Below are 18078 nucleotides of genomic sequence, written 5' to 3' on the forward strand. Positions count from 1 at the left end.
ACATGTTCGGATTAAGTGCAATATGATTTATTACTGTTTAATATCAATTTATATTATATGGTATAATTTTTATTATTAATTAATAGGTGTGGAAATATGATATGGTTTAGGATGGTTTAATAATATTTTCTTGTTTAATTAGACGTTAAGGTAAAATAAATATAAAATTACTAAAATACTCTATTAATGTTTTAAATATATAAATAATTTAAAAAATAAGATATAATTAAAATTTTATAAATTATATAAAAATAAAATATAAATATAAAAATTTTAAACTACCTCAAATTATTAATTTTATAGTTTGAAAACTTAAACTAAAGTGATAGTTACCTTATTAAAAAATAATCAAAATAAATAATGAGATAAATTACACGATATGAGAAACCATGATTTAAATACAGTGTAAATGACATAATTTTAGTTTTTTTTTTTATATATAGCTTACATTTTATTTTTATGTTTAAACAAAAAACTTTTGAATATTAATTATAATGAGAAAATTAAATTCAAATTTAAATATATATTAATTGTAAGGAGAATTCCATGAAATCATGGGAATTAGAAATGTATTTTTTTTTCAGCTAATTATTGTATATATTGAGAGCATATGCTCCCTTAAATATAATAAAATAAATTTTTTTTTTGGTGCATTCCCAAATGAGGTATCCCAGACTTTTATAATTTATTTATAATAAAATAAATTTTTTTTAATTACGAGAAAGTGTTATTTATATTTTGAGAGAGAGAGTACATATTTGCACTTAATAATTTCTTTTTTTATATATAATTTTTTTTCCCTTTCCTTCTTCTATTTATCTAGTAAAAAAAAAAAGCACGAAATTGGAATTGCTTAAGAGAGGGTGAAAGGAGGAAAAAGGAACAATAACACCTGTACTCGTAATAATTATTGAATAATTGGTGCCAAATGATGTTTTCACCTCCTCTTAATTTCTTACGAAAAGGTTAAAAACGAGCTTGCAAAATTATGATATATTATTTATTTGAAATACGTACGTATATGACTTACTATTATTATTATTTACAAAAAAAAATAATAATAATAATTAAAACTCTATGAATATAAAATACAAGTGCATTGAAAATATATTAGAATGTCGTTAGTTTCATAAAAGAACATATTTTCTGCCAAGGTTAGAGCACCTGAAATCCCTTTATAGAAAGAGGAAATAAAAGAGACTTGACCAAGAATTTGAGAACAGGATCTATTCTTTTCCTCCTTTTCATATGCTTCTAAAGAAGCTTCATTTGATTGCCTAGAGAAAAGCAAGTAAATAAATTTCTCAGTCTCTCGTAAAACGAAAAAATAAAATTTAAAACTATAGATGTTTCACTCATTTATAAAAGAAAGAAATTTTAGGTCCATACTCCACACATTCACATTTAACAATTAAACGTTATTTGAGAGTTCTGCAAAATACACCCATCTAATTAATGACACATCATTTAATAAATTCTAATATGAAACATGATTATTTGATTTTTTTTTTTTTTTATCTAAAAATTTTCCACCCAGCAAATATATTCTTCTAAGATTATTGTTGTCACGTGGAAGTCGTGTTCAGCGTTCGTAACGTAAGGGTACAAAAACGAGTTTTATACCGACCCACCAAGCACGTGACAATCGTGAAACTCGTTCACAAGCAGAACTGGCAACGGAATAATGCCTTCCACACCAAAAAGTTAGTCATCAAATATCATTTTACATCAATCTTCCGACATTGCGTTACAAAATTAGAAACACACAAATTAGCGTCTTTTGCATTCACACTGATGAATCTAACCGAATCAACAACCTTTGAGATAAACATATGAATTTGAGATGACAATGATGCACACATAATTTAGCAAAGAACAAAAGAATTAGAAAAATAAAACATAAAGAACAAAACAAATATATCAGATTCTTAATTAACCAACAATGGCAAAGTTGGTTAAAACTTACAAATTTAATTCTTCTTGCAAGAATACTTCCTTATGACGGGCTATGTATATACTATAAACAATCACAGAAAATTTGCTGCCCTACTACTTGGTCAATAGCTCGTTATTTTCTACTTCTCGCTGGCTCCTTGTGCGATGCCCTCTCTTCCCATGTATAAAAAAACTCTGAAGAAGCTTTCAAAAGGGTTCTTCACCACGAATGCGCATTCCTATGAACTATATGTTAAATGCGAACTATCCGACGGATGACAATTGCTGTAATGAGTTGGGTTCAAGGGAAAATACTGCCATCAACTTTTCCTTTGTAAGTTGCTCAGACCCTTGAGACTTGATCACAAATGTATGAAACACTGTGTCATTTGCTGCAGCAAGTTTTGAGTCCATCACACTGACCTGTGCCTCTTTGAAAGCTTGAATCACTCTTGAAGCCGGATGTAAATTCAGAGGGCAACTCACCCTTACTATAACCTCGTCATGGGAAGCTTGAATGTCAACTTCAGGAGCTTGGCTATGATTTTTCCCATTTGAACTAACCTCCAAAGTTGATGCCTCTCTTGAAGTGTTTCCAAATTTTTCCCTCTCTGCCTCCATTAACTTGACCTTTGCTTGGAGCTCATTGATATAAGCAATAGCATCCCCCAACAAGGAAGCCTTGTCCATCTTGGAAATATTGGGAACAACAGCTCTTAAGGCATAGAATCGCTGATTTAGCTTCTCTCGTCTCTGCCTCTCTGCCTCAACATGATTGAGGGGTTCTTCTCTTCCATTTGCTGGCTTCCTGCCCCGTTTACGAGGCCTCCTGTCATCAGCTGTGCCAAGTCGATCTTCTTTACATGACGCTTCAACATCTGAGTGCTCCGATTCCACATTAACTGGCCGGCCAACCACAGAAGGCCCCGAAGTTGCACCCGAAAAATCAATTTGCATATTCACCTGCTTTTGTGGCTGGAATTGATTCAGCCTTAACTCTTCTCTAACCCCATTAACAAGCTCTTGCACATTATTTGTTGTGTTTTGTGAACCACAAACCTCTACTGGATTCCCTTGTTTCAAACCAAAATTATGTGCCCAACTTGAACCATGAAGACCATTTCGATTACCTGGAAATGCAAGCCTATTCCCATTTTGATAAACATCCCATGATGGCCTCTCTTCCATCTTTCGAACTGCTAGCTTCTCCCTAAAACCATGTCCATGACCATGACTAGAGTTGTTCAAATCCTGCCCAAAAATCTTTGGAATTCCTTCAACCCTCTCCACAAAACCCACATTGGAAAACAGGGAATTCTCATCTTTCTTCTCGTTGACCACAGGTAAGCATGGAGCTGATACCGGCACAATAGATTTGGCCCTCGTAACTGTATCATGATTCGAAAAGGTAGACCTTATTGACTGAACCATCAAAATACTCTCAGGAACGGATCTCACAGACCCCAATTCAACAACTCCAACATCAGTTGCCACCAAAACAATGGTCTGAATCCCCGCAGATTTTGCAAGAAAAGACCTCACACAATAATCAGTCCCCGACCTCAAAGCATCAGTTATCCACACATGCTTCCCGGACGCAAAACATTTGCCCGGGCCACCTTCTCCACGAGGAAATGAGAAATACATGGATGCTAGGAAGAACATCTCAGTATCAGTAACCCGGTCTAATCCCAAAGCATAATTATCCTCGTCCGATTCACCCGACAATGTGTGCAGCTTCTGCAGAACTCTCTTTCTCATCCTCTGTTGGGTCTCGTCCTCAAACCGTAGATTTAGAATTCTCGTGGCTTCAGACTCTTCCCCTTCTTTGGGCTCCCGGCAGGACCCATCTCCCCAACCAAGGACCCAATCACCGGACTTGGAGCATGAAATCTGCCAAAAAATTGCATAATTCCAGCTGAAGTTTGAGGCGTTGGGGTGTTCCACGAGATCTGAGAGCTTGTTCTGCAAATTCTCGTCACTGCCTATAGCCATTAACAGATTCTCATTCGAGACTGAGTTTGATATCAAGTAATTGAAAGCCTTTGTACCCAAAACAGCAGCAACCATGGCCCTATCTTCATCGTTCCACGCCCCACCTCCCATGCCTAACTCAATCTTCATCCCTAAACCCCAGAATGAAAGTACCCCCCGAAAAAAAAAAAAAAAACTCAAATTTTAACACCCAAATTAAACCTTAGTACAAAACCCCACAAAATACTGAGAAAAAAGAAACGTGAGTTTATTTAGCTAGAGTCTAAAATCTAATGCATTCAGCAAAATAAAATTCCCCCACATGCCTTCTCTTGCACAATAATTTCAGATCTCGTGAGCTCTGGAGCTAAGTTACAAAGAAAACCCAGAAAAAGTAAAGTAAAATTAATGCAAAGAGGAAATGAATTGAAAGATAACTACACACACCAGTAGCAAGCAAATTGGAATCATGAGACAACAGTTGGGTAAGGTACCGGAATGATATTCTCAGGTGCTGTAAATTTTCCCAGGAAAGTGACAGTTTAGTTGAGGAATAAATTTTCCCGGAAAGCAAAACAATCGATTAACTTGCCAAACCATAAGGAATGGGGAAATTAAAAAGGCTTTTTCTCTCTTTCTAGCAAAGTTTTGGAGTTTGAGTTGAGAGACAGAGAGGCGAATGGGTTTGTACTTTCCTCCTCTCTAACTCCTTAACTGCACAAGTGAACCATGGTTAAGTAGAGAATAGACCAAAAAAGTAACCATGGTTAAGCCACGGGTTGAAAAAAGAAAGGAAAATTAAAATTAAAAAAAGAAAAATAAAAAATCAAAGTTAAAAAAGTGTTTTTGTTGGAGGTTGAGGAGTAGGCGGGAGTCGGCAACGATTTTCGTGTGGTTTGTTCGTTGGTCTAAAAAAAGCTAGAACATTACACCCCTGGGAGTCCCTCTCATTGGCTTATCCTGTTCCACATCATCTGAAATTGCTGGTTAATTTTTTTTCTAATGTTTGTACTCAGTATTAAGACTGTACACGATTAGTCTTATAATCTTGAACCGAATTGAAAATTTATATTAAATGGATAAGAATTATATTAAATTAAAATTATTTTAATTTTTTAATTTAATTTTAATTTTTTAATAATACTATACAAAATTAAAACTAACTCAAAAAGTAAATTTATATATGTGTTTTACTATTTTTTATATATTATATATTTTTAATATAATTATATTATTTACATATGTATATTTAATAATAAATTAAATATAACTTAATATTATATTTTATTTTTTATTTTTTTAATAATTTCAGTTATAAATTTATTAAATTACTTTAAAATTTTTAATTATAAATGTATTATTATACTATATGTATGTTAATTTATAATTATATTTATATCTTATAATTAAATATTATATAATTAATAAATAATTAAAATATGTATTATATTTTATATTTATATTATTATATTATATAATATACATAATTTTAAATTATATGTACCCTTTATAGTTAAAAATTATATAATTTAAAAATAACTAATATATATTATATGATATTTTATGTATTAATTATCTAATTTCTAATCTGAATAGCGCACATTTAAACCTTAAAGAAGAGATTCAAAGGATAAAGTAGTGAGATCTATTTGTCCAAAGCAAATAATACTATCCAATTCCAAAATGAGCTTTACAATTTCAATCTCTAATATTTTAGGAAAAATTCACCTAAAATCCGTTTCATCTAACCATTTGTTGTTAATTTTTTTTCCTTTTAATGGCAATTTTTACCTTTTTAATAACGTTCGATAATTTTCTTATCTTCTTTTAACTGAAAACACTATAAATGAAGGCATGAAATATTTTCTCAGAAATCACTTTCTATTTGGCATTATCAATTTAATCTATAAATTATTGTCTTAATTTTTAATTTAATATTTATGTTTGTTGACCTGCTCTAAAATGAAAGTGAAACATGAAGGTGACTTTGTTAACTTTAAAAAGGCAAATCATTTATGAAGTTTAAGCGATTACCAAATGATAATTTTCTTTTTTATAATGCTACTTGTTTTCCTTTTGCTCTACAATATTATATTTATTTTTTAATTCAAGATGGAGTCAACACATGACCAAAAAAAAATGTTATTATTATGACAAAAAAAATCATATTTTATTTTTTTTAATGTTATGAACATAATAGATTAATAGTGATGGTAATATAAAAACTAAAATTATTAATTTACAAAAAATAAAATAAAAAATTTCTTACATCTGGAAAAAAAAAAGGTCTTCTTTCAGCTTTGGTATAGGTATGTGATTCAGAGAACGGCTTGACGCTTGTATGTAGGATTCGAATAATAATTGAGAGATTAAAATTCATTTTAAAAAATTATTTAATTATTTTAAATTTTTTTAATAAATTTAATTTAAGTTAATGAAGCAAAGACTCGTTCAAATTAAGTGTAATTGGGAATCAGGTACAGTAAGTACAGGGATAAGAAGAAATACGGAATAGCGAAAGTAAACGAGGTTGACCAAAGTGGGGCCTATTGGTTGTGTTGATTAAGTAAAAGCAATAAAATCACAATCACATGCCAGAATTCACACCGGTGCTTCTTGTTGGGCCTGGGGACATGATGACGTTGAAAGATAAACCAGAAATTTTTGATAAGTTTGAGGTTTGAAGCTTAATAAAATAATACTACATTAATATTATCGAGATTTATTCACTCAATTATGCTTTATGCAATGCCCCATTAGAATCTAATGCAATTTGAAGTTGAAAGGGATACCAAACCAACGTTAATCTCCTTGTTCTCTTTGTTTCCCAATAACTTTTAATATTTTAACATTTGAGTAGTAGCAAAGTTAGGTATTATATTATGAGGAATCATATATAAAAATTATAAATATATTATGTTAATTATAAATATATTATGTTAATTATATAATATATTAAAATTAAATAATATATAATAATCAATAATTATTATTAAATATGTAAAAAATAATGAATGATTTTTTTTTTTTGAATTTTTAGATATAATTTGTTAAATGATTATTTAATTAAAAGAAAATTGAATTATTATTATTATTATTTTAAAAAGGAGGCTCGTCCATATCCGCGTTTCCTTCTTCCAATCTCCAACAAACATGACAGGCTGACAGCCTTCTAAAAGTCCCACGACATTCAAAAAATTCATTTATCACGCGACGCCAACTCCACGGTCACGCGTTTTGGGCGGCTCTATCAATCCACTGCAAAGCATACACGTTTAACACCGCGCACGCGGTCCACGTGCATTACATGGTGAGCGTCTTTGATACGTTTCGAGATCTTATCCCATAAAGAAGTGATAATTGGGTAATTTCGATGCAGTTTTTATAAGTGGTATCAATATTAGCGTCTTGCTTAATTAATGATAATATAATTTGTGTTTTATTTTTTATTTACCTTCAATTCGTAATTTTTTTCCAATAAATCCCTTCTTGTTAGTATTTTCTCCTTTCACTCCTATGGTAAAAAACTCTTGTTTTTAGTTGGTGATCGAACCGAATTATGATTATTTTTAATAAAATAATTAAATTTTATAAATTTAATTTAATTATAACCGGATAATGAAAAGAGGCCTTGTAATGCACAGCTTTTGCAATTTAATTAAAAGAAATAAAAAAAAAAGACAAAACCATTTTCATATTCCAATGATAGTCTATGATCAATGATGCTCATTTTAGATGTTCAATAGTTTCTGCACTGTAGGGGCGAGTTTAGAGCTTTTTGAATTTTCAACATGAAAAAGAGGCCACACGGTTCACGTGCTCACTTTGCCCTTGACGTACCTACGTCGGACCCACACAGAAGTAGTCAAAGCCCTTGTTTTAATATATGATCACGATGATTTTTTTTTTTAACGAAATTTCAGCATTATTATTAAAAAAAATTATTATTATTTTTATGAAAATAAATTTGTTGAAATTTATTTTTTATTTTATTTAATTTAGCACTATTAAATTTTTACCATTGATTAAATAAGTTTCTATATATTGTATTATTGTAATAAAAATATTTATTATATATTTTTAATAAAAAGTTTGTAGTTATAAATTTATTATTTGTATTATAAGAGTTATTTAATGAAAGTGGCTTTCTCACTAAATTATACATAAATTATTATTCAGACTAAATCAGCAATTAATTAAGAAGTTATATAGTAAATTAACCTATTTGACTCCATTCCAGCAACACGGTTAGGCAACCTGTGACTAACCTATTTTTATTGCTCTCGTGGATTTGATGATCTAGATCACAGTAGCATAGATTTTTTTTTTTAACAAATTTTAAAATAATTAAATATTTTTTAATAGAATTAATTTAAAAAAAATTATTTTTTCCTCTCAATTTCAATTTTAAATGGACGAAAGACCCACACGGATAATATATCGTGGCCGAAGGTCCAAACAGTTCTTTAAATTTTGGTCCAATAGTAAATGAAGTCATGACTTATGTGTAATTGACTCCTTAATAATAAGGGACCCCAAAACAACAAAATTCAAAGATATTGATTAAAAAATTGCTGACGTGACATACACGTCTGTGAATTCCGTGTTGTCTCGTGCTATTTTAAAATATATTTTAGTACAGTTTGGAAATTTTAGTGATTGAGAATCGATTTGGGCATCAAAGGATATCACATCATCTTCCCCCGCTTGGAAAAAAGCGTTGCTGTCAATTTGCAAAAGAATCAACACACCACCTCCAGTTTTGCAATCAGAGGAGACCACATAAAATTAAGGACGTTTGGGGGCCTATTCCACCACCCACTAAAGACAAATCAACTATATGAAAGCCCCTGACTTTGAGCTAAACCAACACAAAACACCCAACCCAGTGAAGCAAACCCAAGAAAGAATGCTTGCTGAAAATAATTGGGCAAAACCTAGAAGTTAAAGTGAAGATAAAAAAGGCAAGATTGATGGGGAAAACCTTAAAGCTTTGACAGTGAATAATTATGAAGCGTGAGAATGGATTCGGGGGTGACGGTGAGGATCTTCAAAAGCAATTTAGGGAATTAGCTAGGAATTTCGATATTTTATTTAAAAAATTTAATTCATATTAAGTGGACCCACTTTATTAATAAGATCAAAGCTCCCGTCAGTTTGATAATTTCCATTCTGGAGTACAAGTGGCAATACGTTAGCTACATAAATGATCTATAAGCTTGGTTATTTAATATTGCATGTGAAGAGCAGCATCACCTGGTGGCCAAGTGAATGATTAAACAAGTAATAGATGAATCCTTTTGGGTTCCAATTATTAGAGATGGAGCATTAGCATTATCAACTCGTTACAGTAATAGAATTTATTAGTAATTAAATAAGATTTGATTGAAAGCAAACAAAGAACTTGAAAGACAATATGTAACCACAATAAATAAATTAAGATTTGAGGGTTTGTTTGGTATTACAACTGAATATGCTGTTAAGAAAATTAATTTTTAAAATATATTATTAAAAAAATATTAAAAAATAATTTTGAATTATATTTGATAAATTTTAATTAAAAAATAATAAAATAATTTTTTTGTAAATTATTTTTTTCAAAATCACCTAAAACGATATTTTTTTATTAAAAAAAGTAGTTTGATGCCTCAAAATATAATGCTAAACCGGTACTAAGATGGCACATAGAGCCCTTAATCAAAAGATAAAGTATAATATTTCATATTTTTATAATTGGGTTTCGATCTTGCATATGATTCTTTTAATATTAAATTCCTTTAATTTATTCCTACCGTTGCCTATAAGAAAATGGTGTGAAGAAAAATAATTTTAAAATATTTATAATTTTTTAATACTTATATGAAACAAGTTTTAAATAAAATTAAATAATAAAATTGTATATAATTGATTTTAATTAATTTAATATTAAGAGTTAATAATTTGTGTTAGGAAATTCAGCTCAAAGCCATAGAAGGGTTTTATATTTTATTATGAAGCACCATCGTTAGTTTATTATTATTAATAATAATTAATATGTTTATTTTCAGTTGTCTTCGCCAAAACAAAAAATTTTCGATTATTTTATAATATAATTAAATATGAATATTATTGTTCACTTCAATTGAAAGAACATTGTTTTCTCAAATTAAGCATCCTTTAAGCATAGATACTTATCGTTGAAATAAATGTCAAAGTTTTTTAATTAATATCAGTTATTTTTTATTTTTTTTTCTTTATTTTTTTTATGTGAGTGATTATTTGTGAGTATTTTCACCTGTCGCAATGTTTAGATTCTTATTTATAAAATTAGGGAAGAGCATTCAATTTGTTCGATTCTGAACCAAATTGAATATTGAAAATAAAAATTTGAATCACTTAAAAATGTAAATCGAATCGAATCGATCACCTAAAAATAATCAAACAGAACCAAACTAAAAAAATAATGATTCAATTCAGTTCTGATCTGTTAAATTGAAAATATTATATTTTTTACTTTTTGGGTTTAGGCTTATGCAACTTAAGCCTTGAAATTTATACATATTGGGCTGAAAAATTAGTTGGGCCCTTTACTATTTGGTTTAATCGGTTTTAACTGATAAAAAATCGAATTAAATAAAAAATCGAATATATTAAAAATTTTAAATCGAACCGAACCGACAGAACTAAAGAACCAAACCAATTGAACTGAATGGCTCGGTTCGGTTTGGTTTTTCAGTTTACACTGAAAGCTGCACACCCCAATATAAAATATAGAATATGATATTTAGTTGTAAATTTTACTAAGTTAGTGAAATCAAATTTATAGTCTTATTATTTATTAATTTATAATTCATTGAAATGATTTGTTTGGAAACAGTGCACATCATCCCCCCATTGTTATATTCATTTTTGTGCAAAGATGGAATCCTCATGCCTGGCATGGGCCTCAACACCTCCTAAAAGCAGGCCTTGGTGGCATTTGAAGTATGTAACAACGGAAACGGGTCTCAATTTCTTTTGCATTATTCCGTCTTTTGTCGTTAAAATTCAATACTTTTAATTAAAAAAATAATTTATCAAAAATATAAAATTATTTTTTAATAATTTAACGAATATATATATATATATATACACACCAGATGCCAACATAAACCAATCCATCACACGACGTCGAATTTGCACTGCAAAGGATGAGCAAGTAGTTGTTGCACTGCTGAAGATGGGATCTACAGTTTCAGTTGCAGATCAATACTCAGAGAACTTACCTTCTTGGTTATACGTACAGATGGCTCAACTTGACAAAGGCAAGGGATTGGATGCAGCTAAGGTGTGTTACTCCTCCATATTTGGAAATCTTTATTGCATTTCTTTCGAACTAATCTTTTGCAGATAGGAAGGAACGCAGCAGTGGCTGCAGCAGAGATTCATCACTTAATGAGAGTCGACGGCTGTCTTCACTAGCGCAGGAATAAGAATTGCGGGATGCAGCAGCGCATATGAGTTAAATGGCAGTAGCTCATTCACTGTAATTTAACTTTTGTTCATTTTTATATCATTTTAATATGTTAAATATTATTTATTTAATTCATTAATAACTTTTGATAAAACAAAGATAGAAAGTCGTGATTTATTAATCATTAATCCGTTGAAACTTCAACGTACTTTTTATTATAAAGTAAATAATTAAAAATAAAAATAAGTGAAATCACATAAATCTTTTTTTATAATTTATAAAAAATTTTTTATAATTTCTCTTACAATTTTTATAAATCATAATGAATGAATTATTTCAATTTTATTTGAGTGAAAAGCATTACAATTAAATTGTTATAGCCCATTTAATTTCTCATAAACAAAGAAAGTGCTAATAAGTGGGATTATGATGTTTGTAAAGGACTTGAAGGAAGTAAGATTGTGCAGTTAGGCCCATTACACTCGTAAGCTAATTTTATGGGCTGATGATTAATCAAATTCGAGTATGGGCTATTGTCTTGGTATTTATTATATACAAAGAAGGTTAATTATTTTTTATTTTTACAAATTAATAACAAAATAACATTTTTTTAAGAATATTTAAAATGATATTTTTATTCATAAAATCATTTTCAATCTTTCAAACTCAATGCCATGCTACAGTAGAAGTTTATATAAAATCCAACCAACTTTTATGCAAAATCTTGTAATTAAAAAAAAAAAACTATAAATAGGGTTTTATTTAAAAATTTTAATTTCATATTTTTTTAAGTAATTATAATCTCAATAAAATTTTAATTTATCTTAATAAAATTTTAATTTCAATCTCGCAAATATACTTAAATTGTGATATAATTATAATTAATATTTAAAAATACATTTTAAAATATAAAATTTTAAAAAATATTTACTATAATAATACATAATTTGACTAGTTAAACATATATTATTAAATTTATATATTTACAAAAAATTTAAAATTATAAACATTTAAATTTAATTTTAGTTATAATTTACTTATGAGGAAGTAAAAATCCTATCATTTAGTGTCTCTATTTTCTCATTTATTTATGACACAATAAATAAAAAATAGATTTAATTGGATATAAATTTTTATTTTTTTAAAGAATTAAAATGTTAAAATTAAAAAAAAAAAGAAAATCTTAATAAAGTATAACAACATAATATAATAAATCACATTCATATAAATTTATTTTTATTTTTCCTTTCATCTTTTTAATCTAATTAATTGAAGTTCTTAAACATTATACATCATTTTTTTACATTGGTTTCTTATATAATTAATTTTAATTTATAAAAACTCAATATATTTTCATTTTAAATATGATATATTAACATGTAGATTTCGATATAATATTTTCCTATTAATTTCGATATAAAATTAAATAAAAATAATTGCATTTTAGATAAAAATTACAAGTTAAAAATATTTTAATATTTTTTGTATATATCTGTATTATTTCAATTACCTTAGAATTATAATTTGCTACAAATAATATTATACAACTAGCATTATACTGCCTATCAATTTATAATATTTCTTTTCTTTTAAGTTGTTGTTTATCTTCTCGTAGCAATTTTTTTGTAAGTTGTAGTCTATCGTCTTGTAACGAGTTTCCTTACAAGTTGTAGGTTGTTTAAGACTCAGGACTTACAAATGTTTCAATATTATATTAAATTTCAATATTCAATATAAAATTTAATATTAAAATTTATTTATTTTTTTCTTAATAATTTTAATTATAATTACATTAAATTACTTTATAATTTTAATTATAAATATTCTAATATATTATATAATATATTTAACGTTAAGTTATATTATATGATATATTATATATTAACAACTAGCTTTAGAACTTCAATCATAATGTATGAATATTATAATAACAATTGCATAAAATTATTTCAAAAATAAAAAATTGAACTGCAACCTGACTAAATCGAAGTAAAATTTGAATATAAAAAATAAAATCAAATTAAAATCAAAATATTGAAAAAGCAAATCAAAATTATATTAAAATTTCAATTCGATTCCATTGTCAAGTAGATAGCTCAGCATAGAAATCATAAGAGTTTAATTTCTATTTATAACAACACATGTATATAGTTCAGCATAGCAAAATATTAAACTCTAATTTACTATGTGCCATATTCTTTTTTCTAACAAAACGATTACTTAATAAATTAGCAATTTATTAAAATTATTTTTTAATAAACTCTAATTAAAATTCTTTATTATTATCATAAAAGTTAATTGATTATTTATAACAACAATTATTATTATATTTTTTGTTATTTAATATCAATTATTTATAATAATTTTTATTGTATTTTTTTGCTCAAATTGATTTTTATTGAAAATTATGTTAGAAAATTATTACTAGCAAAGTATTTATATGTCAATTTATAATTCTATGACTATAATTATAGTTATAATTCTAACATAATTATAATTTAAATTTAAAAATTTAGAATTTAATAAACACATTGATGATAACAAAATTTAAATAAATCATGCATATATTACGAAAGTAAATTGACATAAAATTACAATAATATTAGAATTCTTATTTCAGTTTGATAATTCCTCTAAATTGAGATTACATTGTAATAATTAATATTTTTACTTATTTATTTATTATATATTAATAATTAAATTTAATTATAACAGATAACTTTTCATAAAATTATAAACTAATTAAAGATATAATAAAATTTAATTTAATAGATATTTTATAATTTTTATTTTAGTAAAAATTTTTATTTATAAAATTAATTAAATTAACATTAATATTATTATTTTAATTTAATAATGAAATTTAATATTTAATATTTATATGTAGATTATAAAGAGAATAATTGAAAATGTACGTAAAGAAAAAATTATTATTGTTATTATTATAAGATAGAGTTTTTAGTTAAAAGTTGTTTTTAACTTTCACTATAAAATTTTATAAAATTTAATATTTTAAAATACTATAATTTAAAAATTTTTTATATTTAATGGATATTTATTTTTTAATTAAGTAATATTAATCTAATATGATATATTAAAAATTATTAAAAAATTACATATAAAGAAAATTAGACTACAAATACTATTAACAAATACCAATAGCATGCATAGCACGTTAAATAAAAAATTAATCTACAATAAGTATAAATATATAAATATATGTAATTAATATATGTTTAATATATACTTATTATAATATTAATAGAATAACTATTAAATAATTTATATCTATGAAAATACCACATTGCAATAATATGAAAGAAAATACCCGTCTCTTAAGAATACGTATTTACTTTTATATATATAGATTATTCTATACAGAGTAACATGCGTCTTAACAGCGTTATCTAATTTAACAGGGTCTCAAAAATAATGATTTCTTCTTTTTTTACCCAAAAAAAACTTCTAATTACAGAACCCTAATTTCACTCCACCTCAGAGAGAGAGAGAGAGAGAGAGAGAGAGAGAGAGAGAGAGAGGGGGGGGGGGGGGGGGTGTGCTTGGAAAAGCTTGAGAGACAGAGAGAGGGAGGAGAGATGGGCACAATAAGGAAACAGCTAGATGTGCCCATGGGAGCCAATCGAAATCGCGACATTAGAGAGGTGAATCACAAGTACCAGGATCGTGATGTGTGTCTCATGTATTTAGTTGGCCTTTACCCCCATAAGCTCTTCCAATTAATGGTATTATCGATTGCCCCAACATATATATATATATATATATATATATATATATATATATATATATATTTATTGAAATCCTAGTGCATATATATAGGCATGGGATTAACTTTTTTGTCGAGTATATATATTATAGGGAATTGTTAAAATTAAATATGTGTACTTAGTGGTAAGCTTAATTTTTCGTTTTTTTAAATATGGCCAACGATGGATATCAGACATTAATTTTTTTTTTTTAATTTAAAAGAATTAAAATATAGACATATATCTTATAGATTCTCACATTTAACTTTAAAGACTTTCTAACAAAAGTTTAAAAAGTTAAAAATTTTTTAATAGTATGATTAAATAAAAAAACTAATGCTAAATTTTTTATTTTTAATTTGAATTGGTTAAAATATGCAAATATATTTAACAGAATCTATATTTAAACTTAGAATTTCTAATGAAATTATAAAAAGTGGAGTTTTTATATTTATCCAATTAAATAAAAAAATTAATAATTTTATATTCTAATAATTTAAAATATTATTTCTTATTGGTCTAATTAAATTGAAAAAATTACTGTGCTACATTTTTAAAATTTACTTTTAAATAATAAAAATAAATTTTAAAAAGATTTAAATTGTGAGACATGAGTTTTAGGTCCAAATGCAGCATCTGTACAATATCGGACTTAGGCCAAAAGGGTGTCATTCTTTTCATGCAAAAATTAATTTTAATTTAGAATTGTTTAAATGTGCATATATCCTTAATATAGTACTTTCACACTTAGGGTGTCACGATCCAACTTATGGGCTGGACTGGCACTAGGACCTGAGCTAGCCTAAAGCCCCCGAGGCCAATAGTAAGTTTAACTATTCCTCAACCCAATCATAAGGCTCATTTTAGGCCTAATTCAAGAATCAATAGGACAGAGTTTGGCCATCATGTAGACCATACAACAGGGAGTTTTTGACTCGCCCAACTTATAAACACAATATATAACAATATAGGGAGCTCAACTTACCTTCCACATACTCATAATATCGTAGAATCAAATGAGAGCTCAGCTCCCTCATCCAGTCTAATCATACATGCATTTAATACGTTTACAGGTCTAACATGACAATTATAATATAGACCCAAATCATGTAAGTACTTTTAACACATGCAAAATTCTAGAAGTTAGCAAAATTATACAAAATATCACAAACATAAAAAGATGACCTGCGAGGGAGAGAAGCAGGTTAGAACTCAACAAGAGATCTCCTGTATCATGGAAAAATAAGGTGAACAGGAGTGAGCGTTCGACTCAGAGAGTAAAATATCAATTTTAACCACAATTTCTATGGTTATCTAAAGCTAATGCATCCTAAAGGATGGAATGCAACATCATCATAATTTTCATACAAATCACATCATAACAACAAAAAGGCAATTTGGAGCACTCACGTACCCAATAATATTCAAACAATACATATATGGGAGCAAATCACTATACAGCTCTCTTAATCCAACCTCTGCCAGTGAGTGTCTCTCAAGCCGGACTTTCGCTTGATAAACCAAATGCGGGGGCCAGCGAGATCATCTTGAGCCGTGCCTATCCCAACTTATTCATAAAGGGTCGGATCCCAGCGAGTGTCTCTCAAGCCACGTCTACTCATCATATCCATATCCAATACCACACACCACACGCACGCCCATTGCTCCAAATTACCATAAACAATATCCATGGCACTTCATCAATTAAGAATTTAATATAAAATGTGCCTAGTGTTTAACTACATAGATACATATTTATAAGTGATGCATGGGCATGCCTAACAGACTTGAACCAAGGTCACTGCGGCGACTAGGCAAAGGAGGAAGGCTGTCCCAGTTCACCTGACAATTTCATTGCAATTATTTAATGTATTTGACACAATAAAAGTTTAGAAAGGATCAAAGACGCCCTAAGTCATGCAGAAAAATTTGGCAGAGTCTTCCCTATACCTATGACCTACTCAACCTGCAAAAAGGGTTCAAAATACACTTCTATATCCACAAGTCACACATCCATAACTCAATCACATCACATGGCCCCTCCTGGGCCTATCCAAACAGTCAACTGCCACAATTTAAAAAATTATAATTTAGTTTCTATAATTAACCTTTTTGCAAAAACTACCCAAATGAACTCTAAAAATTCTAAAATTTGGCCCTGCGGTCCTTAACAATATTATTAAGCTAATGCAAAAGGAATTATAATTTTTTAACCTAGCACAAATATTTTATAGATTTTTAATCGTAATCAAACAATAGATAATTAAGAAAAAGTAAGGTTTGGGTTTACCTATGCCAATTCTGACCTTGGGGACGCATCCAAAACATTTGAAAATGGTGGGATAGCCTATAATTTCGACCCAATTTTGAAACTTTTTCGGTAGCCTGCCTGTCCGACCTGAAATTATAGACCCAAGCAACTGTTGAATTTCCGAGAATTGAAGGTACTTACGCAAAGCTCACAACACGAGGGTTAGTACGTAATTTTTACGGAATTTATTAAGCTCATTTAGTGCTCGAAAAAAATTGCGAAGTTCTATGGGACCCATCAAAAAATGATGTCGAAAAAATTCGAAATAGGTATTTTCGCGCAGCTCTTACCGTGGGGAGCACTCTGGTACTTTTAGATTTTTTGTGGGGTTCACGATTTACGAGAAATTTAGTCTAAAATTAGAAATGTGCTAAAACTTTCCGGACAAAATTTGGACAAACTGCTTGATGGATTTTGGTGTTCTTGTTATCTATGGAAAGCTCTCGAGGTGTAGATGAGTTTTGAGATAAGACCCGGTCCAATCGGTAGTCGGATCGGTCTGAATCAGCTTGGGAAGCTGAAGTGGTGCGCTATGCGAAAAGGAGTTTTGGGTCGCATTTTCCGGTGATTTCAGGGGGCCGTCGGCAAGGGGAAGGGTACCAGGGTGGTCGCCAGCGTAAGGGGAAGGGTTGGGTAGCGGCGACCTACAGTGGGGAGGAGAG

General features: G+C 28.5%; 1 protein-coding gene across 1 annotated transcript; it reads right to left on the minus strand.

The window, feature by feature from the left end:
- Positions 1 to 1900: 1900 nt before the first annotated feature.
- Positions 1901 to 4614, minus strand: LOC110670433 (transcription factor MTB1). Its single transcript, XM_021832477.2, has 2 exons — positions 4404 to 4614; positions 1901 to 4276 (listed from the first exon to the last, which is right to left on the minus strand). Exon 2 carries the CDS (start codon positions 4057 to 4059, stop codon positions 2200 to 2202), a length of 1860 nt encoding a protein of 619 aa, XP_021688169.2. The 5' UTR covers positions 4060 to 4276; positions 4404 to 4614; the 3' UTR covers positions 1901 to 2199.
- Between the last annotated feature and the right edge of the window lie 13464 nt (positions 4615 to 18078).

The sequence above is a fragment of the Hevea brasiliensis genome, chromosome 9, assembly GCF_030052815.1.
Source record: "Hevea brasiliensis isolate MT/VB/25A 57/8 chromosome 9, ASM3005281v1, whole genome shotgun sequence".
Classification (NCBI taxonomy): Eukaryota; Viridiplantae; Streptophyta; class Magnoliopsida; order Malpighiales; family Euphorbiaceae; genus Hevea; species Hevea brasiliensis.